Here is a 24794-nt window from a genome sequence, read left to right as displayed (position 1 = left end):
ATCGCAAATATAAGGATCTCCCAACTCAAAGAAGATGAAATTAAAGATAAAAAGTGGAGGGGTCTTATTTGCAGACATCCCGCCTATCAATCTATTTAATTTGGTTACCGTCTTGGATTTTCAAACTTCACATTATTGTCGTAATAATCTAAAAGTAACAGTATGTATTAGAGTTACACTTTAAACCTTTTTTCTTGAATTAAAAATAAATATTATATAAAAAATTGATTTCCAACATACTGAAAACCTCATTTCCTTTTTGACATTTATGTTCATTTAAATAAACATTGATTTGGAGCCATTTCACAGAAAAAATATGATTTCTTTATACATGTTAAAGTTGCAACGAGCAAAAAATAATGTAGCATTAAATCACTTGAGAAGGTTGACATACTAAGGTTGTAGGAATTGATTATCTTGATATAATATGATATTATGATGTGTCGATATAACAAGTCTTACAGTGACGAGGGCTGGCTGTACTCCTGGCTGCATAATCGTAGTTTCTAAAGTACGAACCAAAGCGTTGTGATCCATTCCTGTCCAAATACAAATAAAATCTATAATGGAAAACAAGCTGCCTAAGTTAGCTGTCCTTTTCAACCCAACAAATATCATTTGTCAAGTTTCTGAAGCAAAGTGTAAAGAGTGAGAGGAAAGCCATTGATTTGATTACCCCAGGTCATTACCACCTTTAACTGACCAAATTTGGAAAATTTGCCAAATTAAAATATTAGTGCTGTTACTTTATTACACAGCTGACAGGTAATGGGCTGACAAGTTCTGACGAGTTTAAACGCTCACACACAAAAACCTGCTGGTTGATGGTGAATTAATTAATTCCTTGACGTCACAAATCCTAAGTCGATTACACTGGTTCAGACCATTTCTTTATTTAACTTAATATGTTGTTAAAGATAGCATAAAGATACTTAATTTGTAACAGTAACTTCAGTTGATACAGACAAATAAATTTGAATCAAATTGAATACAATGGTTAAAACTGCAGCATTGTTTAAGTACATGTATAACTAAACTAAATTCATCAGACTTTAGGCGATGTTTTAAACCAAGTTCAAAGTCAATCTAAGGTCGTTACTGGATACTGGCCATAGGCTGGTGGTTTGTTCTCAAGGTACTCTGACTTTTGTCCCAATTACGTGTTTTCTTTAAATGAAAACATCTAATATTTCATTTCGTTATTTGATTATTTTAAAAAGTCTTACAAAGTTTTGCTCTTAGTACAAGGTAATTAGACCTCTTATTATGTAAGAAGAAATCAATTTACTAATCAATGTTAACACATTTATAAGTTCAACATGAGTATGGTGGATTGATGTTTACATGTATTTATCTGCTTATACATCCAGCATCCACTAATATTTAAAGTGAATAGTCAGGCTAAAGTCAGTAAATAATAGAAAAATAAAACTTCCCCTCAAATCCCTCTGCATGTGAAGAAATCAATTTATATTAAAGGAATTCTAAAATGTCCTCCTGTCTGGCTATGTCTGTGCTGACATTTCCACACAGCATTACTTTCAAAGAGTTATACTAATCTACTTTTAGCACTGCACTAATTTTACATCCAGGATTCCCCATAATCTCAAGGGTCAAAACTGGACATCGTTTGCAGAACTTGACCATCGTTTTGATATACAAGGACTTTTGGAAGGCCAACGAACACATTTAGGCTGTTTTCATTGCCCGACTATTCACTTTAATATTATAAATAGCGTAGTGTATACTATCCATTAAGGAATCACTTCACTGCTATTAATCAACAGCATCGTCTAATTTATTACAGTTATCAGTCATAACTCTGCCTTCAGGTCATTAAGTACAGGTCTCACTTATCACAAATCAATTAATAATTTAACATGCATGATGATATGGATCAAGATGCATGTCAGAATACAATCAATACATTAATTCTAGATTTTTACAGATTATGTTCATCAATTAATTGATTAATACAGCAGCAGCATTAATTTCATATGTATCTTAAAGCAGTAAATTGGACAGCCACCCATTTTGAACATTAAGCAGGTCTTTCTTACCTATTTGATATACTCTCTCATTGACTTAATATTTAGTCCACTAAGCATGCCTATATTACTAAGCTTATATTCTAACTTATGTGATATTTTCTCAGTGACATATGTACACACTAGAATATATCTGTACTGGATTATGTTCCTGATCTATTTGATATTCTGTCAATGACATATGTAAATACTAGAATATATCTGTACTGGATTATGTTCCTGCTCTATTTGATATTCTGTCAATGACATAATGAATTATGTAAATACTAGAATATATCTGTTCAAGGTTATGTTCATGTATCTGGTACCTCAAGGTCTCTTAGTTAAATAATAATTTGTTTAGAAATTTTGACTCGCTAGATTTCTGTGCCTTTGAACAAATTAGGTACTCATAGATGGGAGTGTATGAATAGTGTATGAATCAGTAGGAGGGCTGATTGATATAATGAAGGAGGTTTACATGAATTTCCTTTTCCAACCATGATCAGTTGATGTTAACAAGATAGCACATTTAATTAAACAAGACAAGTGATGGCAAATATAAGTTAGAAAGTAGTACATTGTAATACAATATTTGAATCAGAGTATTTTAATTATTCTAGAAGCCAACAATACCAATAATTATGGCAGGAACACTCGGAACAAAAGGTCCAGAGGGAGTGAATTGCTCACCTGGTTTGTTCCCCTTTCCCCTATGCCAAAATTGGTTACCGTCCATACAGACCTTTTTGACTAGTAACCATTCAAAGGATTTATCTCTGCATGCTAGTCAGAGCTTTTTAGAGGTACCTATATATTCCTAATATTTTTTATAGATTTGTTATTACTACCAGTTAAAACTTGGATAATGTGTACTTGGTCAAAGGGAGATAGCTCTTCTTTCAATTCAACTATCTACATAGAAAAGGACTAGCTAACCAATTTTACAGTTTTATTATAATGGAATATAAAAAAACTTCTCTTTAACACTTCTGAAAGCTTGAAAAATGATTGTTTTATGTAATTATAATATGATGGCTGAAAAGCAAAAGAATGTAAAATCTTTGTAAGGAACTTTTTTCAATCAGGAACTTTTTTATCAACAAATAGTGGATTGAAATAAACATTATTATGTGCTTTATTGATTGAAAAATAGATATGGAAATATTTTAATACTTTCACAATTTAAATAACTTTGTATTCCACTGATAAATTAGATGTATCTTTGTTGTAATTAAAAGTAATCTAAAGAATTGGTATGTAATTTATGATAAGATATGTGATTTGTGTAATTGCTATGAATTGTGTTTCTGTAAGTTTCAAACAATATCTTTCCTTTTTTGTGCTTGTGCATTTTCTTCAAGTCATTGATCAGTCACTTATTCATATTTTGCTTGACAATGATCCAATTATTACATAATATACATACATGTATTCAAAATACTTTGGTGCAACATTATTTCATAGAGTCCAAATTAATATACACTTAAATGACAAAAAAACTGATGTATTAATATTGAGCCAAGAACCCCTAGTACCAGAAAATGTTGACTGTTATAATAAGTTCAGGCAAATCAATCTGAAAACAAAGAATGAAAGAGTGTGGTATATAGATTTTTCAATCAATCTGTCTTTTTGTTTGAAGTTAAAAAGCATGCAATAAGTCAGTTATTGCAAGATTTATTGTCACTTCGGACTAATTACATCCTCAATTTGCTCTGGTGTACTTATTCTGTTGTCGCTTGATAATCGTGAAATAACATAACGTTTACTTAAAATGAAAGAAAAGGTCAAGGGGAGATAACTTTTCTAACACTTCATAATTCTATGAGGGCTATGATTAGTATTGTTCAGGTTTATAGGGACTTTAACAGGTCCGTAGAAAAACTTTGAAACATACTCGTTCGTCGGACAAGTGCTCCAAGTACTCGTCCAAATGGCGTTTTCACTTGTTCTCACTATTTTCTAGATAATTAATCATATGTTACAGTGTATATATATTATTTATTGTTTTAGCTGTATTCTTTTGATTGTCACTTTAATATTGAGTGATAATCGAAGCATACATTGTTCAATATAATTTAAGGTCAAGGTCATAGTCACCGTCAGAATTTTTACTCGTATGACGGACAAGTGTACATGTGCTGTCACCATTCACATCCACTCGTCTGGGTGAGCAGACGAGTACATTTCTCAAGGCCTGTTTTAACTTCTAAAAGATAAATTCAAAGACTAAAGGCAATACCTTTGTAGATATTTATCATGAAGTGAAACAAATCTAACAGTACAAATAAAATAAAAAATACTAGAAAACTGAAAGCCATAGGACAGTCACCTTTTCAAGTCTTTGATTTGTTTTTGTTTTTGGTTGGTTCTGGAATTAATTTCTGTGGGAAATCCCTAAATGTGATCCCTATTTTTTTCAGTAAAAACAGTAATTATTGAATCATTTTAAAACAAATTCACTCTCTATTATATAGATAGTTTAATTATATAGCATTTAACATTCCCCAATAATCCTGAATCGAAAATAGGCTTGAAAATTGCTTGCAGGCAATGTATTTTGAAAATTTTCCAGCTTTGAAAAGAGGCGCTTTCAATTACAAGTCTAGGATTCACGGAATTCATATCATAAATAAGCTGACTTTATCTGACGTTTGATTGATAAAAAATTGTCATAATGGAGAATGTAATCTCGTATGTCAGCCATACAAGTTTGAAAATAGGCCTGTCACGAAAATAAGTCTGGGATTTCCTACCAAAAAAAAAAAAAGAATATAAGTGGTGGCTTATTATCAAGATTTAGGGGTATTAATGGTAGTATGTTTGTATGTTCAGCTAAACTCGACGACCTGTACTTACCTGGTATTATTATGATAGGGACATCAAACACCGGATTATTTAACAGACTCTTATCCACAAGGGCCACAGGAGAGATCGTCTTGTCTATTTTGGATGCTTTAAAATAAATGTTTTAAAAATATTATACAATATTTATCATCATAATGGGTTTGTAAAGCATGTTCAGCCAAAAAAAAACAATGACAAGTCTAATTTTCGAATTTGCAAATTAATACAAGACAATTTTCAGTTGTTTGAAAATACCATGAAAGAATATATTAAAATTACAAATGAATTGAATTTACCTTCACAGAAATCTGCATAGCCGTCATACTTTTTACAAAACGCTCTTCTGCCTTCATTACGATAGCCACCAGGATCTGGAGCTACTTTCAATCCCACTACTGCAAAATTAATAATAATAAATGGATGAAATAAACCTTTTGCAAACATGCAAGTGCTATAAACAATTTCCAAGCTAAAATAAGTACCGTTATTTGGTTATTTCCATATATGTATGAGTTATTGAAATTCAACATTATTGGTACAGAATTTCAAAAATATGAAAAAAATTTCAATCATGCTTTAGATTTATTTAATACACTGATTACGGTATATACAAATTGTATATAAATTGATAAAGAAATGTCTTTCAGATATAAGCTTTGCTCCTATTCAGATCAGACCTATTCAGATCAGACTTCTATTCCCTTCTTTATCATACACATCATGAGTTAGAGGCATTATTTAAACTTTTTCAACCTACGTTTTCTATGGACACAAAAAGAACTGTGTAAATTTTTAGGCCATTCCCCATCATATCCAGCATAACTTATCTGAAACAAGAGTAACAAGTGATAATTAATAAAGCACATATTGAGAATTTTGTTTTATTTTGAAATCAAGCTGTTACATAAACAACAAATACATGGTTGTATATCTTCTTCAATTAAAAACCAGAACAGGTAATTTTGTGTTTTTCTCTATTCACAAGAAGTTCTTGTTTCAGTATATTCTATTGTTTCATTATTAATACAAAATACAAATCATTATCAATAAAACGAGTGCAGTGGTACAAGATATCACTTCTAGCTCTGTAAGCTCTGGGTTGTTGGTAAGAAACTCATATGAGACCAGTGGTTTTTCTGCCATATTTCTCCTTACCGCAGCTTAAATGACCCTAACTGTCTACAGAATGTACAGAAAAATCAACCTACTATCAATACAGACATACTGCAAGTTTTCTTCTAATTTGTTCACCTTGCTGTTCCAATTTTTTTTTATCTTACTAATTACATCACAAAGAGGGAACTATACCTTCTCATGTGCAGTGAAACCTTTGATTCCTTGCTGGCCTACAAAATACCAGACGTCTCTAAACTTGAGATTCTGTACCATACTGCTTCCTAGCTGGTTCAACAACTCTTTAGCATGTAAGCTGAGTCTGTGAACAAAAAGGAATTTACAGCCACTCACAAAGTTTACTGGAAAATCTCATTCCCCTTCTGATACATGTACGGCAATATTTCCACTTCAGTCCAATACATGGTCCTATTACAATTATCTAAGGGTTAACTTGAACACATATTTTTTATAATGTTATCTGCATAACATAAAAATATATTCAAGTTAATCTTTACCATTAAGCAGTAATCCTTTTTACCTCTCTTTCCAGTTTTAATGACTGATTCTTTTCACTTCGAAATAATTATAGTGCTGTATCAACCAATCAAATGTTACGCAATCAATTTTTTAACCAATGAAAATGTGTTTTAAAAGCAAGATTTAATTATTCTACACTATCAAAATGATACTTACTTTCTTGATCCATCATCATTCACCACAGATATCACTATATCATCCGGCTCCAATTTATCCAGGAAAAATTCTAAGTTAAGGCTATCTGTTAAAAAAAAATGGGCTGTTTTAAAAACATTTTTTTTTAAATCAATTTGACATAAAAAAATATAATGTGCTAATTAAATCTAAATACATGTACATTAAATATTGACATCAATTCCACTTTTTTAAACATGTTTTGAAGTAAAAGCAAAAATAATGTAAAAAGAATTGCCATAAATAGAGTTGAATCCATTCAATTAGCAAATAAGCAATGAAATTTGGTATTTTTCACAGTTATATACATATGTTTTTCCATAAGATTTTGCTTTGATTTTTTTAATTCATCTAAATTGAAATGCCTGCTTTTAAAAAACTCAAACTCACAAAATGTGTTGTTTTTTAAAACTAATCAAAAAGAATACTTAGAATATTCATCAGAACACCGAGCCATCTGTCAATTAGTCTAAATAATATTCTGAGTGGCATGTAAAACATCTGAATGCACAAAACTAATTTGTGAACCTTAATCAACTCTGCAACATTTACTACTTAAGTTTATTAAACACAAATATACAGACAGTGAGTAAAACATTTTGGAAAGTTTCACTGAATTAACATCACTCCTCTAACTTTGATGCAGTTCAAGGGGGATTGGTGGAGAGGGAAGGTAGGGATTTTTAAAATCAGGATTGGTGGAGAGGGGAGGTAGGGATTTTTAAGGTCAAAATTGGTTGGAGACAATTGGATACAGTGGATACAGTGGGTATAAGTCAACAGTTATTTAATAATTTACCTTTTGAGTATGGATACAGTGGGTATGGGCTAACAGTTATTTAATAATTTACTTTTTGAGTATGGATACAGTGGGTATGGGCTAACAGTTATTTAATAATTTACCTTTTGAGTATGGATACAGTGGGTATGGGCTAACAGTTATTTAATAATTTACCTTTTGAGTATGGATACAGTGGGTATGGGCTAACAGTCATTTAATAATTTTCCGTTTGAGTATGGATACATGTACAGTGGGTATGGGCTAACAGTTATTTAAAGTGAACAGTCGGGCAAGGATGGCTAAAGTCAGTAAAAATAGTGTGAATGTATCCAGTATAATTTCTAATGAAATAGAAATAGAAAATTTCTCATCAAAATCTGTCTGCGTATGAAGAAATTAATTTTAAGTATAGGAATCCTAAAATGTCCTCCCGACTGACTATGTCGGTGGTTACATTTCCACGCAGCCTCGCTTTCAATGCTTCATTTTTTCTTCATTTCAATGGTCAGAACTAGGAAATGTAAGCAGAACTTGACCGTCGTATTAATATGCGAGAACTTTTGGAAGGCCAATGAACGCATTTAGACGGTTTTCTTTGCTAGACTATTCACTTTAATAATTTACCTTTTGAGTATAGATACAGTGTGTATATATATGGGCTAACAGTCATTTAATAATTTACCTTTTGAGTATGGAAACAGTGGGTATAGGTCAACAGTTATTCAAAAGCTTACTTTTTGAGTATGGATACAGTGGGTATAGTTCAACAGTCATTCAATACCCCGTAATTTACCTTTTGAGTATGGATACAGTGGGTATAGTTCAACAGTCATTCAATAATTTATCTTTTGAGTATGGATACAGTGGGTATAGTTCACCAGTTATTTAATAGTTTACATTTTGAATATGGATACTATGGGTATAGGCTAACAGTCATTAATAGTTAACCTTTTGAAGATATTTTGTGCCAAATATGGAGATAGATTTGTACTTGAAGGAGACATAATCATGCAATCCTCACCAAGCTACTTAATATTTTACCTTTTGAGTATGTGTCAAATCTAGAGATTGATTTGACCTTGAAGGACACATGATCAATCACCACCATGTTAAAACCACGCCCAGCATCGTTGACTTGTTTGTCTACAACTCTATATTAGTAACCGTTATTACCACACATGCAGTTAGATATACATAGTATATACACTTTGAATATAGACTCGTGTAATTTTACAACCATGCCTGCACATAGAATTCTGACCCCTCAACCTCTTATTACAAGCATGTGTGTAAAACCTGGAAAGTTCAGATTTTTTTTTCTTTCTTTATTTTTTTTTTTTTTAATGAGAGCCAAATGTTATGGAAATCAAATGATTTTAAAATAAATTTCATATTGCATTACAAAATTTTATTTTTTGTAGACTGTGTGCTACATCCTCCCATCCATTGTGTTACTTGATTGGAAGAATTTTATCAGAGGTGCAAATACATACTAGATAATATAGTGTATGATACAGTGAACCTGTGATAATCCAGACACCGATAGTCCAGAAAAAACTCCCAATCTAGACATAAACATTAGGGAATGGATTTGGTTCCATATGGACTAAGGAAACAGAAGTTGGCAGTCGCAATTCTGCAATTGGAATGGTTCGTGCTGTCAAACCACATGTTCAAATTATCAAGGGTCCACTGTACATGTAATTCAGGCTACATATTTTTGCTAATTTTTACAGTGTATTAGTTGCATATTAAAAGCAATGAATTGTTAAAATGTTATCACCGACAGTTACATATGATACAACCAGTAGCAGGCGTCATTATCTTGAACTTTTATGTATTTTGAAGACATCTGATGGAAGATAATAGAAATGTTACCATCAAGGTACAACCAACTAACCCCTAACCCCTAATCTATAAAGTCTAGCAACATTTTTTACCAAAATGATGAACCCTGCCTGTAATGAAGGAAGACAAAGAATATGCATACAGACATTAGATACAGTGGTTAGAGATTGTGATAATTTTACACAGAACAACACATAATATTAATGCATTAGTCAACCACTGTTACTGTTTCCACATCACAATTAAACAATTTGTTACTTTACAAAATGATAGTTGTAATAACTCACATTTTTCCATCCACACAAATTTTTGGAGAAATTTTATCGTTATCTCCTGTATCGACCAATACGGAAGTTTGTCCATCAGCACATCCAGAGGGTACTCCACAATTTTTAAGGTCCCTCCCTGGCTGAATAGCTCCCACTATCTGTACTGAGGGCAGGTATTCCTCTGTGTCCCCAATAGGCCCCACTGAAAACAAGGGAGATAATTAACTAAATATATAACGTGAAAATGAAGGAAATCAGACCTGTATACGGTTGGTCGAAGTTAAGCTACTTCAGCGGGTGTTTGTTATGGCCACATATCTACTTGTGGAATAAAAAATCATGGTAGATAATAAGCTAACCTTATTCTTTGACAAAACAAGGGAGATAATCAGCTACCTCTAAAAAAAGATGGGAGATAATCAGCTACCTCTATCTTTGACAAAACAGAGGATATAATTAGTTAACATGCATCTTTGACGAAACAAGGGGGATAATCACCTACCTCTATCTTTGACAAAACAGGGGAGATAATTAGCTAACATCTGTCTTTGACAAAACAAGGGAGATAATCAACTGCCTCTATCTTTAAAAAAACAAGGGAGATAAATAACTGACATATACCTTTTAAAAAAAAGGGAGATAGCTATATAGCTATATCTATCTTTGACAAAACAAAAAATGCATTAAAACACAAGAAGGAATGTTTTTTTACAGAAGATATTCAAAACCGATAATCTTACCAAAATTACCAACAGCAATAATTGATTATTTTCGAAAAGAACAAGAAGCAGCAAAGCGTGGCATTATCCCCCGCCTCTCGCAGTTGGTATAAAAATCAAAATACATCAAGGTCAAAGTAACAATTATTCAAGTATGACTTTAAATGTTTGCAATTATTGTAAAGCTGAAAAAAATAACAGCAGGTAACAAAAAGAATCTAGTTCAGTATTTTTGACTGAGTTTCAATGGTAAAAGAAAAAATTCCCAAAATGGTAGGTCTGCAATAGCAAAAGGCACAACTAGGGCACTTGTCTGATATATACAGAAAGTTTCATGGAGCTGCGTTGAACGGTTTTGTAGTTATAGCCCGGAAACAAAAAGAAACAGTAATTTGGTATTTTTTACTAAGTTTCCATGGCAACAGAAAAAAATACCTCGCATGGAAGGTCCGCAATAGCAAAAGACACTACTGGAAATTATATGATAAAATTCAAAGAGATTTAAAAGACCAAGGATTGCAAAGGCAGATACCATATGTTATTGTGTCTATGCACACTCATTATTTCTACTAAAATGATCATTGACACTAAACTGTAGAAGAATGTACTTACTTGGTAATCCAAAACACCCATACTTTTCTATAGACCCAGCAAAGGCACTGGCTTCTCTGGATTGATGCTGGTGAACATTTGTAAACGATATTAAATATGGACCATGCCTCTTCAACAAAACATAAATAATGTAGATAATGTTGCAGCACGAGGAAGCTTATTTTTCTGGCCTAAACTTATATAAGATTTTACTACCAGAGATCTTGTACCCAGCACCAGAACATTTCTTGTGCAATAGGCAACTTCTTGAAATTAAATTAAATTTACTTTTTCTAAGAATGATAAAACAATCATTCGGAAAGGTAGTAAATTATAATACTAGTAAAATCCAGAAAGATAAAAAATCACTGACGGAGAAACAAATTAACAAATAAATATGCCTCCAAATAAATTCCCAAAAGTTAATAATGTCAATAATGACTTACAAACTCGATAGCATGGCCTTGCTTTAGACCCATCTGTCCAACCAACATAAAGGCATCACGGAAATGTACTTCTGAAATAAGTCGGCTTCCCATAGCAATAAACACATTTCTCCCTTCTTCTTTTAGACTGCAATACAAACCAAATATCATCACTAAGACAAATGTTATAGATTACAAGTATCCAAACCTACTGCTGATAATATCATACTGACTTTATAGCTAAAAATTGTCTTTTCTATATATCTGAGGTTAGTTTTAACAAGAGGCCCAGAGGCCTTAACGGTCACCAGAGTTGTGATATACCTCACCCTCACCCCACGCTTTGCCTTATTTCAAATCCTTTTTGGCCCTTCCCACAGCTTCTTCTCCACTAATTTTGGAGAAGAAGTCTTAAATGTCAATTGTTTACAGATACACACCTCATGATATACCACAAACAATGCACAATGACAGATAAATGACTATCATATATAGGTCACTTAATACTTCTTCTCAGCAAGGTGACCTAAAAATCCTCTAAAAGATTCACTTAATACTTCTTCTCAGCAAGGTGACCTAAAAATCCTCTAAAAGATTCACTTAATACTTCTTCTCAGCAAGGTGACCTAAAAATCCTCTAAAAGATTCACTTAATACTTCTTCTCAGCAAGGTGACCTAAAAATCCTCTAATAGATTATAATATCATACATCCATTAATAATGATATAATAAATTGATCTTTATTACACCAAATACATCGTATCTCCAATATGGAATTATCACATCAAAATATATAACTATATATATATAATAACTTATTTTGGTAAGATCAAATTCTTGTTCAAAACTTATTTTGAACATATACATTGTATATATTTGTAGCACAATCATGATCAATTTATGACATTGTATTTATGATAGTTACTAATATGTATTGAATTGTCATGTATACAAAGCTATTCCATCTTTGCGTAGGTATTGATTGTGACGTCATTTGCTTGCGTGCGTAATGTCATACTTTTCAGAGAAATTGACGTGAATTTCACTCAGAAAATGATGATGTCACAATGGATATCTGCCCGCAAGGGAGCTAACTCTGTAATATGCAAAGACAGAATTGTAACATATACCATATTTACAATTATATTAATAATATATATTTTCAAATGATGAAATATCTTAATCAGAATTTTGTAATATTAATTCTGGCCTCAAGAATCTTATTTTTATACTTCTACATATATGTTTAGACATGAGAAGGCTGCAACCATGGTGTATTATTTGAAAGGTATCTCTGAGTTCATCTCATAACATCCAACAAAACATTTTGACACATTAATCATGACATTGCCTTAATAAATACAGATTGTATGGCATGATAGGTGTGACACAAATAAGTGGTAAAAACTAATAAAACTGAACAGAACACAGCTCCAGTGAGTGATTAAACACTGTGAGTTAATGTTTAGTCAGTTAGAATACTAGAAATTAGTTCTAAAACAATGTTGATATTTTCCATCCAAGTGTTAAAATTATTTCTCTCAAAACTTAAAAATGTTTCCTAAATTCATGAGTGTTTTGTTGATAGTTACAGTGTATATTATTAGAAATTTTGATGAGAAAAATCCATCACTTTTGTTAGTAGAATTACTATAAACTAGGTAAATGGATTAATGAAATCTACGTACATGGACTAATTACGCTCTGTTGCATTGGATCAATTTAATTAGATATCGTGAAGTCCTCTATATAAACTGTATAATTGGTTTTATTTGTGAGGAATTAAAGTTCCCTATATTAGCGGCCAATATCATTTCCACAAACTTAATACCTTCAAATTAAATGGTAAGAATGACTTATGAAGTAAGATAATCTCTATAACTTATATTATTTAAGCACTGAAGTCACTATTTTTAAATTTCATCGGGGTATGAAAGAAATTTTGTTTGCAAACTGTTTGAATCCGCGTAAGGTTTGCAAGCAAAATTTATTTCATAACCCGATGAAATTAAAAAATAGTGACTTCAATGCTTATAATTCATTTTCCAGGCTACTTTATAAAATGGAATATGTTTACACGTACGATTCCATTGATTTTTTCCAAGGGATTATTTTTTTTCAAATCAATACGCAACGTAAATGTTTCTATTGTGACGTCATTCTCGGATTTTTTTTCATCGTGGAATGAATAGGCCAATCAGAAAGCCAGAAACAAAGAGAAAATTAATTATTATTGTTTGAAATTAACAAAACATGAACATTTCTCCTAAAGAATTAGAATCAAAGAGGAGATTGCAAAATTTTCTCACTGTCAAATTGAACAACTATACAGTATACCTTTAAAATTCTCACCTGTCTTGCACTGTTAATTTTAATTAGTGAAAACAAATTAAAATATTGATTGTGTTAATGTCTTAATTAAAGGTGTTAATTTGACAACAAACTACCAATATATGCCAGACATTGGTAGTCTATTTTTTGACTACACATATCCATACACTTACCGCTGTGGCATATCTTTGATAGAAACACTATGCAGTGAATTATAAAACATTGTCAGACAGAACAGATTTGTACATCGATCGTTTAAATAATATCAATCATACAGAAAACTATTTCATCACAACTATTAGTCCCAGAAATATACAAGCGAGAAGTTGAAATATACAAGTACAAAATGAAAGACTTTGAAGTAATGCTACAAAATGTACTTTTGATCTCATGACTAGTGGACATGTACTTCTAACTAAATGACTTGATGAAGAATTTTTTTTTTAATCTTTAACATGTACAATCAGTTATAACATCATTATATTATTATTCTTTTTTCATTTTTATAATAAGAGAAAGAACAAATAAAATCAACATGCACTCACCCTTCTGACACTTCATCAAAGCTGGCCGCTAAGACAAGTGTGTTCCTGGGCACTTTGTCTCTGGTATATCGTAATAGCGGGTATACTGTAAAATAAAAGGTGAATTGTTGAGTAAAATATTTCATTATCGTACCTCACTGATGAAAAATAGTCGCTGGTTGGTAAAATGATGTCATGCGTAAGGGTGACACAAAATATCATTAGAAGGCCTTTGCCCTATAGCATCTGATCTTAGCTATAGCATGATACAGGACCAATGTCAGGTCTCCAGGCCCTCTTGAACTTAATTAAGAAGTCCATTAAAGATGATAGCCTTTTTGGTACTTGTGATGTTGAATAAAGTTCATGATCATCCATAATAACAAAACTTGAAAAAAATCTTGATTTTGATCAGAATGCTACAGCCCCCCCCCCCCCCCCCCCCCCCCCACAATGTTCTCCTCCTCGATACTCCAGGGATTCTGATCACATACGATCTCTACACCCCTGGAATATCTCATAATTAAACTGGAGACAACAGAAAAAACAGGTAATTTAGTCCATGATATACATCAAAAGAGCCGTATAATGATACACTGTGGTTAACTGTGTGGCTATGAAGTAGGGTGTCACTCTCTCTGTAGTCTTCAAAGAAAAATTTTACAGGCCTGTAATTGGTTCAGATTTGTTCCCCTGAGCTGCCTTCAGTTTTGCTATGAGATAGTCCAGGGGTGTAAAGATTGTAAGTGATCGGATACCCCTGCTGGGCTCCAACTTGCTTTCTAGTTTGCTTAGCAGAAGTTGCGAAAATGATTTTGTTCTCTTTTAATTAGCAAATAAGAATTTCATTTAGCAAATTGTGTATTCGCAGCATTACTTAATGAAAAATGTTAAATCACTTAGTAACGCTAAAGAATGTATTGTATGCGTTAATTGAAAAGCACATAACATACAAATCCTGATCATTCGTTAGACCACACTTCATCGTGTGTTACTTGACATCCTTCAACATTAAAACATATATGGTACCGTAACTGATTAACTTATCAACTGTTTTAGACTGGCTATGAAAGCAACGTGGGTACACAGCAAAAGAGTGTAAGGAAAAAGTAGTCAATAACCGACAGGAGGAAAGTGGATAGAAATTAAGTTGTGCATAAAAATGTCATCGATGTTGGAGTCTGTGTCAGTGTGATTGGATATTGGGCGAGTGAAGAAAAACTTTCGCATTTTTGGCGAATTAGGATGAACTTATTTTCGATATAAGCTAGATAAATTCGTTAATAACGAAAATGCGAATGGGGTATCAAGGATGCCTCCTCCTCTTACTTACATAACATTGAATCTCTCCCATTATGCACCTGTAACAAGGACACACACACAATGGGAGATGAACTTACCATCAAGATATGTATCAAATGTTTGTTGGTCTTTTATTTCCAAAGTATCAGCTGAAACATAACATTAAGCAGATAAAAACAAACACAAAATCATTCACAGTTGAGCTTTAAGTAATTTCACGTCCAGAAAAAATGTTGGTTGAACAGTTACATAACTTTCAATAAAATTTCAAAATTGGAAATAACCCCACTAGATAATATTAAGCTCAATACATGTATAATAGACCATTGACCTAATGGCCTGTATCGTACATGTATTGCCATGATAGCAATAAATACATAGAATACTGTACCATCTGAATGGCAATTTCAATATACAGTAACAGTTCCATACAATATGTTCAATATACTCTCAATGGGAAATAATATATTTCTAAATTTGACATTGTTTTAAAAATATGTCAGAAATATAACATTATTGAGGAATATATTTGAGCCAGATGAAAAGATATCTGTTACTCACGATTTATAAACACTGCATTTATACCTCGACCTGTATTCTCAAGCTCTGGACTGAATACTCTGGAAAAGACATTAAAATAAATTAATGATATTTTCCATTTTTCAACATATGAGAACTTAACTTGTGAATTCCACTTGAATGGAAAGATAAAAGACAAATTTTGACCAGCAAATTGTGTTATAGAACTTCTTAATGGTATGAATAGACTCACATTTTACTATTAAAGCATATTGTTGGTCCAACATTCATGCCATGTCCAGTCTTGATCATAAAGGCGATCTGACCACTGGGGCAGCTTACTCCACAGGAAGCACCTGCTGATTAGAATTATGTAATTAGTATACGTACAACCTTCTGAAAACAGGCGACTAATAATAATTCAGGTGGGTTTTATTACATTTTAAAGACTAGCAAACCTGCAACTTTAATTTTACTTTGTATCAGCAGTTTTTGTAATAAGTAGAGAATAACAAGAAGAGATTTTAGCATCACCATAGAATGATTTATGTCAGTCAAAGAGAAGATTCTTCTCTCTGCTTTTCCCTTAATTCTTTACCCGCTACCCATTAAGTATTTGATACACACAGGGAAACTACACTACACATAAACTACAGAACAGGAAAACACTTCATTGTCAAATCTCATTAAGTTATTGGCATTATACATATACAAATGTACCATTAAATATTTGATATACACAAGGAAACTACACATAAAACAACAGGAAAACCTTTCAGTTGTCAAAATTTGATATGTATGGCCCAGTTAAAATCCAACACAATATCATTATTCATTTTCAAAAATTAAGAAATTCTAATTTAAACTCGACATCATAAAATCCAACTTTCAAAAGAAAATGGAAATCACAAAATCTTGACCAAAACCGCCATGTGCATACATGCAATGTACTTGTAAAAAGTATGCATGTGTTGTACTAAATAAAATGTATTAGATTGTTCAAAAATTCACACAAAATATATATATTTCATAAACTATTTTGCAAACTAAAATCTTCTGACAGAACTTGATATTTCAGTAAAGGTTAGTATTTTACCTGTGATATTTTTGGTGATCATGCTGCCATCCCATACCTGTCTCATCCCTGTCAACAAGTAAAACGTTAATTAATATCAACTGTACATGTTTATTACATAAGTATGAACATATTATTATTTTACTTGTGAGAATTGCCCATATATTCAACATTCTCTTTAATTTAATACTGATCTATTCCTCAAGCTTTCTACAAAAACAGACTTCACATATTCATTTTTTAATGACCAGAACAAATATTTTAACTGAACAACTGAATTTGCCTTTCTGACATACATACCAGAGTTACTTCCCTTGGTGATTTTACAAAATAATTTGATTTTGACAATAACAATATTCTTCAGGGTAAAGGAATGCACTTTATAGCCCTGTTGGGTTAATTCCATGACTTGTATGTAATTAGAGTTGTTCCAGTTTGTTAATGATTAACCTACCTGTTTGGAGGACAGGTGCCCTGTGATAGTACAGTACCCCACATAGTATCAGAATAAAGGCACATAGTGCCAGTTTTCTGTAGCCTACAAATAGACAGGAATTTGACATGGAAATCCACAAAATATGTTAGCAAGGTACCATAAACATGTATAGTAGATCTACATTGCATTGTCAAGTACAGTAATCACAGGAGGTAGTGATAACGTTATTACCAGCTGATTTATAGTTATTTCTCTTTGCTTAAATTCATTTAGGCACAATTTTCAATAAATGAATGCTCTATAATATTGTTAATGTTTGTGTAGGTGTTAATTGCTAACATTGTTATACTGTACCTCCAAGTCTCCATATGAGGCTACGCCTCAGTTTTCTGTACACATGCATCACGTTTCCAGTTCACTGCTGGTAAACATCCCTCCAGAATTTGTCTATCAATCTGATTTCCTGTTTAGGAATAATACCAACTACAGGTGCCTTCATACATCTCAGTAATGGTCTCACACAATGTGACAAGCAATTGATTTCCAAGAATAAAAAAAAAATCATTTACGAATAATCAATGAAATTGATCAACTATAGTTAATTGCCAGTGAGTTGCAAGTGAGTGAAGTACGTACCACAGTCAATTAAAACTATATCGGTACGTAGAACTATGGTTAATGTGAAAATAGGAACATTATATGTTCACCAACAATTGATCGTGGTAATTAAAGTAGGATTTTTTAACGTGAGTCCAGAACACTGTTTTTTAAATTTTGATGAGTCCTAGTACAAAGAAATATAGAGGGTTCTCAAAATTTTGGTGAGTCAAGCAAGAAAATCATGAGTCCAGGACTCATCTAAATGAGTTCCATAAATCAGATACACAGATTCTGTTTATGTTCATTTGGAAATTTCAGTTTGTAAACATAATAACCATGACAACAAAATAACGTGCGGCTTAAAAATTCCAACAATTTCAATATATAGTAATGTACAAAACTACAATTATTACAGTAATTTTCACTTCAATCTAAATTTTGACCAATCAGTATAGCCTCTGGTATGTTTCAATGGTAAATGTTATGAGTGAAATATTAGGCATCCATAATATTACATGAAATTGACCACCTTTGAACAAAATTGGTCCACAATACTAATGAGTTATTGGCCATTTTACAAAACCTGTGAAAGTGTATATATATAGTCACCAGGTAATTATATAATTATGATATTATTTTTTTTCAGATCTACTTATGGTCACAGTAATCATTACTGTAAAGTTACTTTGCTGACTGTTTCAAAAGTGTCTTTTCATGCTTTACCTCTAACATTGTTGGAGTAGGTGATGGGGATGAAGGTGAAGACACTGAAGAGGGGGTCCCCAGGGAGTGTGTGTGTATAGCTGTGGTCTCACTGAGGTCACACCTGACTGCTATATATTAACTAGGTTAATTATTCTACTAACTATACTCAAAATAATGAGTGATCTATGTTAGTGAGGTCGAGTCGCTAAATATTTGTACCTCAGATTTCACACTCATCATGATATAGGAAGATCAGATACATTGTATAATCATTACTACTGTCATCAATATTGACATCGTGATCTAGCTAGTCTAGGTTGATATTTGATGAGTTGCAGTATCAAAGTTTATCGAGGAAAACAAACAGGACTCATGATCAACAGGTGTAAGCTAGTAAAACTGTATTGCTGCTTCCCAGAACTTTCTTTTTTTAACCTTTTAAATATTTAATTGTGAATACTCTATGGTGTGTTTAAAATATACTTTATGTAAATTGTCATCTCGGTGCTCAACAAGAAGAGGATAAAGGATGAAATTAAACTAAATGTAGATCAGCCTTACAAGTACAACTTACTGTACCATGGCTGGAAAACAGTGTGAAGGAGAGAAGATTTTGGGCTTAGTTAGATAATTTATAAGCAGCGACGTTGCTAATAAGTTAACTTATTATATTAATCCAATAATAATAGATCTAAACTGTAAGACGTCGATATTGAGAAATTCTGATGTGCAATACCGGCACTTTCAAAAGTGTCTCGTCATGCTATACATCTTACATTGTTGAAGTACTAAGCTATACTGTATTTTCAAAGGCTGAGTGCAATATAACATTTGTTGATTGTGTTTACGCAATTTACCTCGAGCTTGTGCTCCATTGGGTTTATCATCCCATAAACTAAACAAAGTAAGAGGTTAATCCTTAATTGAGCGTGAACCTTTATGACGTCATAATAACGTAACTCACCATTACCCATGATTCCTCTGAGGTTTTCTACAAAGCTAGACAACATCAGTGAGGTGTTCCAAAAACCGTGCGAAAAAACATCACGAACCGATCAGTGCAATATATTGTTTTCATGGAAGCGTGCAATATAACTTCGAACTGTGCAATATTACAAGGTTTCATTGAACAATTGGGATAATAGCTGGAAATATTATTTCCTCATATATACAACCATGGGACATATATAAAGTATTCGTTATTTTAATGATGTTGTTATAGTTTTTGTTTGGTCTAATGCAGCTAGGATTCAGCTCCACGCTCTTTATCTATTGGGAAAAAGCCAACATCTGTTGTATAGAATAAACTAGAGACGTCGTGTGACATGTTCATAACGTCAGAATGACGTCACTTTACTCGGAGTTGACGTCATGCATTGTTTTTCCTGCCTATATATTTGGGGCCGAAATAAGGCCCTATTTCCAATTGTATTTCTTGTTATTTTTTCCCAAATCTATGTCTAAATTTCCCAAATCAGTGAGTTGACACTTATTTTGTGTGACGAAACAAAAAATTCCAGAAATCCCAAGTATGAACGTCGTATTTTAGTATACATTCTTACACATGATTCTTAGAGAAGGATAATTTTTTATTTCTACCTTTTCCAAAATTTCCATAAACACTGTTAAAGTTTTTCATTTCATACTTTTATCGCAAAAAAATTCCCAATTTTCACCAGGTGGCAATTTCCAAGAATACCCAGGAAAAACACTGTCATGATGGCAACATGGGCCGCAAAAACAAAGAGCTGAGTAACTGAGCAGAAAGAATTGATTGTCCAGGCGTCATTTCAAATGCCATATAAATCAGAGTTAGCACAATTATTCAACATCCCCAGGACAACAATTACTAGCGTTTTGAAGAAATTTCACACACAGGAAACTGTTGAAAACAAGAAGCGAAGTAGGAGGAGGAAATTGTTTAGTGACAGATATAGAAACAACACCGCCGTTGTTCGTCTTATTAAATATAACAGAAAAAGGACTTTAAATGTAATTACTAAGGTATTTAATGAGGCAAAGGAAAGGACATTTTGTAGGAACACTGTTATGAGAAAATTGCATGAGAAAGGATATCGCAGACGAGCTCTTCGAAAACAAATGGTTGTGCAGGATGTAAACCGAAAGAAGTGTGTTAGGTGGTGTAAAGAACGAAAATCTTGGAAATTGACAATGAATGGAAAAAGGTGATCTTTTCTGACCAAAGTCAAATCGTCATTGGTACAAATAATCGTGTATACATTTGGAGAAAGGACTCCAAACTTAACAGTCCCCATCTTGTGTGTCCTCTGTCGCAGCGCAAGGTGACTTTGATGGTATGGGGTTGCTTATGTTTCAATGGTGTGGGCACTTTGTTTGGTGTAGATGGTAACATCAACGCTCAAAAATATATTGATATACTGGATAATAACTTGTGGCCTGTAATTGCTTAACATTTTCCAAACAACAGCTACATACTTATGGATGACAATGCACCTGTACATCGCACCAGAATAGTCAATGCATTTATGGAGGAAAACAACATAAATACGACTGATCATGAGTGGCCTGCACGATATATGAGTCGATTCCAGCCCGTATAAAAGAAGTGATACGTATGAAAGGAAACCTTACTTAATATTAAGTTAAGTTTTTTTTATTTATAATACAGCTTTTGATGTAATGATAAGTCACGCAAACAAAGCGACGTCATTTTGAAAATGACGAATACTTATGTCCCATGACTCAGACTGTAGATTGGTGAAAACAAAATATTTAATATACTTTCAGCATCATACTGAGTATGCACGTGGTACCAATCACCTATAATTTATGATTTTATCTTTAACATTATACTTAACAATGAAGTGTTAGTATCTGCTACGGGAAATTCTGAAGCATTCTTCATTTAACAATTAAGAAATTAATAAAGATTCTGCTTAACAAAATCAGTCCAAAATATGAGATACTTACATCTATGAAAACTGCGAGGGCGTTTCGGTCCTGCTTATCTTCGGATCATGGTTAATCGCTTATCGATCATGGCAATGATGGCGATTCAAATACTCTAATTTTGTTTGCAACATATATGAACTAATTTAGAAGGCTGGTTATGCAGTGGAAAACGAAATATCGACATAAATAACCTTAATAAAACAGAAACATGCGTCACGGACAGCAATAACAAATGTGCCGACTGCTAAAAATTTCAACCGGAAATGTTTATAATGTCACTAATGTTAGGACCAGCAACGGATATGTAATTTCCGGAAACTCCACGTACATACTGTGTGTGTACATAGTATTTTCTATTTATCATACTTAATTCCTTTTTTCATAAAATATCATCCCATTTTTCGTTCAAACTGTTTTCTTGAACTATTCTTTTCATCTTTTGTTATACATGTATTTCAATAATATTTGATTTTCGAAATCGATATTCTGATATCCGATTTCGAATGTTGTATTTTTTTGTGTTAAACAAATATAATACATTGTATATTGACACGATTAAATTTTCTATATTATATTGAAACATATACATGTAAATGTATTATATAAGGCAAAGAAGTAATGTATATATAAATCTATGTTTCTGGTGTACTGATACAATTTACTTACAATCGATTAAATTCAAGTAAACATATTTTATTTGCACATTATATACAGATGGGATTAGACACAATTTGTAAACTTATAATCCGTCTTATCCCGTAAAAATGATGATATATACGTATGACGGCAAATATTAAACAAAATGATGATTGAATAACGCACAAAATTACAGCTTTAAGATAAAATTTACAATGTAGTTCAAGCATGATGAAAATTTCTCTGCACCCTTATGTCTTTATAAAATAAAATTACTGTAAAATACAGAATCAATTTGTAAATAACATCATTAAATGAATGAAATGTCAAATATTAGAAATATGTCTTTTTCAAAGAACAGGAAAGTATATAGTAATAGATACATTCAACAGTAAATTTATATAGGATCCGTTGAGTTAACTCCATGCTCTTATAATACATGTTCAGTTTATAATTAATTGTATCAGAATTGAAAAATAACGAACTGCTGGTTAGTAAATTATTAAATGTGTAAATACATATTTAGATAATCAACAAATTACAAAACGGGATGGTCGATTGGCACAGAAAACTGTCGTCTACATAACACTTTTTGAAGCATTCGATACATGAAAACACCGCACCATAAAATGTCTATGCCTTTCTTCTATTATGCACCATACCATACTGTAACAGCTCCTTTAGCTTGCTGAGTGCAGACGCGTTTTACCATGTGTCAAACCGACCACGATATCAAATAAAATCTGTACATATAGATCAATTCAATCAAAGCGTTTAGAATGGCGAATAAAATCACGAACTAATGAAAATAAAAATTTTGTTATCTGTTTCAGACAATGCATCAGAACCAAAAAGTAACAGATCTAGCAGTTATATCAATCAAGTTCTTGAAAGTCTTGTAAAAGTTTGTGTATCAATAAGTTTCTAGAGACAACAAATAATGGACATAATAAAATAGAGTTCAACAGTCTCTATGGCCTAGGAACATCTACACATATGCATAGAGGGGATCGGATTAAATTAACACCTTAAACTTTTAAGATCGGAATTTAGTTCACTGCATTTGTGCCTTAGACGAGTATGAATTATATTCAGTTTGTGTGAGCAGTGGGGGTTGAGGGTGGCAATTTCATTGGAAATTGCATAGAAATAGTAAATTATTAGGAGGTGTTTTTTTTTCAAGAAACGGATTTACACAAAAAATATTGAAGAATTTTATTCCAGGGGCCTTAAAGTAATGTATGGTGCCTTAGCAAAATGCAGAGAACATAACTTTTCAATAAATTGTAAACTTGATATTGTTGATAAAGTGATAAAATTCCGTTATATTGCATGGGTGTGAAGTTTGGGGATATTGGAGACAAGAGGTATTTGATTCACCGAAAGGAACATATTATAGAATATACAAACAAGATCTTATTCTAGAAAGATATCTTATTGAACTCCCTCCTAAACTGCCTGTCGCTGATAAGTTTAGAACATGTAATGTAAAGCTTCCTGTTGAATATCGACGTCTACTATTATCGTCTACAGTACAACTGGGTTACACATGGAAGTTCAGTTATCCATGCGTGTAAGGAATTTATAAGGAAATGAAAAGCATTGAAGGCGATTTATATATACATTTATTTTAATTCATTTACGGATGTTGGTAAACGATGTCATCTATATATTAATTGTATTATATCCGTACTACATTGTGCGTATACCAATACATTTAATTGGAACCAAACCTCCTAATTAACTCTGATTATCTTATGGGGACTGTATCATTTTACAATGAGTGTGTAGATTGTAGATGTCATATGCTACATCATAGATTTGTACATAACTCAGAGGATTGTGTATACCGTACTAATCACAGTTTCCACGCAGTGGCAACGCATGCTCCATACTAAATAGTCAACTATTTACTGTTGACATGGTCATCTTAAAAAATAACCCCATGCACTATCTAAGAGCGTGGACTCTTTTGCGTTAGAAGATAAAAATGCTGATGCGTCTGCATATAGGATAAATTGTGGGAAAAGCTGTCGAAGAAACAAGATGGATACGATGACTAAAAATAAAGGTAAGCGTAGAATATGTTTTAGTCTGTTTAATTGAATTTCTATTATATGGTAAATGATCATTTAAATGATAAATACAGAGTGATTGTTTAAGCATTAGCATACGAACCTTGAGAAGGAAGTTTTACAAAATGGGATACTTCGATGAACCACGTAACGTGTGACTAAAGCCAAATTCAGTTAGATCTATAAAAACAGAAAGAACATGCTACTGGTCCAGTTTCTGGTCTCTACCTACAGAAGGCCTTTCAGAACTTGGCAAGAAGTAGTTAAATTTTTTTTTAGGAATTTTGGCCCCTGTGATCCAGGATATAGTTCAAGGTCAA

At 32.4% G+C, this 24794-nt stretch overlaps 1 protein-coding gene across 2 annotated transcripts in view; it reads right to left on the bottom strand.

Annotated features, from left to right (window-relative positions):
• Positions 1–22011, bottom strand: part of LOC138335922 (protein O-linked-mannose beta-1,2-N-acetylglucosaminyltransferase 1-like) — a 45479-nt gene extending 23468 nt beyond the window's left edge. The window contains exons 1-19 of one of the 2 annotated variants that reach the window (XM_069285110.1): positions 21782–22011; positions 17879–17987; positions 17543–17626; positions 17110–17157; positions 16267–16369; positions 16056–16114; positions 15593–15643; positions 14214–14298; positions 13842–13868; positions 11359–11485; positions 10934–11000; positions 9621–9804; positions 8527–8636; positions 6687–6771; positions 6186–6312; positions 5635–5704; positions 5174–5272; positions 4890–4985; positions 463–539 (exon numbers count right to left, since the gene is read on the bottom strand). In XM_069285110.1, coding sequence (XP_069141211.1) covers positions 463–539; positions 4890–4985; positions 5174–5272; positions 5635–5704; positions 6186–6312; positions 6687–6771; positions 8527–8636; positions 9621–9804; positions 10934–11000; positions 11359–11485; positions 13842–13868; positions 14214–14298; positions 15593–15643; positions 16056–16114; positions 16267–16369; positions 17110–17157; positions 17543–17626; positions 17879–17927 — 1548 coding nt within the window. In that variant the 5' untranslated portion in view covers positions 17928–17987; positions 21782–22011. The remainder of the gene's footprint in view (positions 1–462; positions 540–4889; positions 4986–5173; positions 5273–5634; positions 5705–6185; positions 6313–6686; positions 6772–8526; positions 8637–9620; positions 9805–10933; positions 11001–11358; positions 11486–13841; positions 13869–14213; positions 14299–15592; positions 15644–16055; positions 16115–16266; positions 16370–17109; positions 17158–17542; positions 17627–17878; positions 17988–21781) is intronic. The other variant, XM_069285111.1, reaches the window with a different exon arrangement.
• Positions 22012–24794: the final 2783 nt, after the last annotated feature.

Source organism: Argopecten irradians, chromosome 12 (genome assembly GCF_041381155.1).
Source record: "Argopecten irradians isolate NY chromosome 12, Ai_NY, whole genome shotgun sequence".
In the NCBI taxonomy this organism is placed as follows: domain Eukaryota; kingdom Metazoa; phylum Mollusca; class Bivalvia; order Pectinida; family Pectinidae; genus Argopecten; species Argopecten irradians.
The sequence above is the reverse complement of the archived record's forward strand: the minus strand, read 5'-3'. Positions and strand labels throughout refer to the sequence as shown.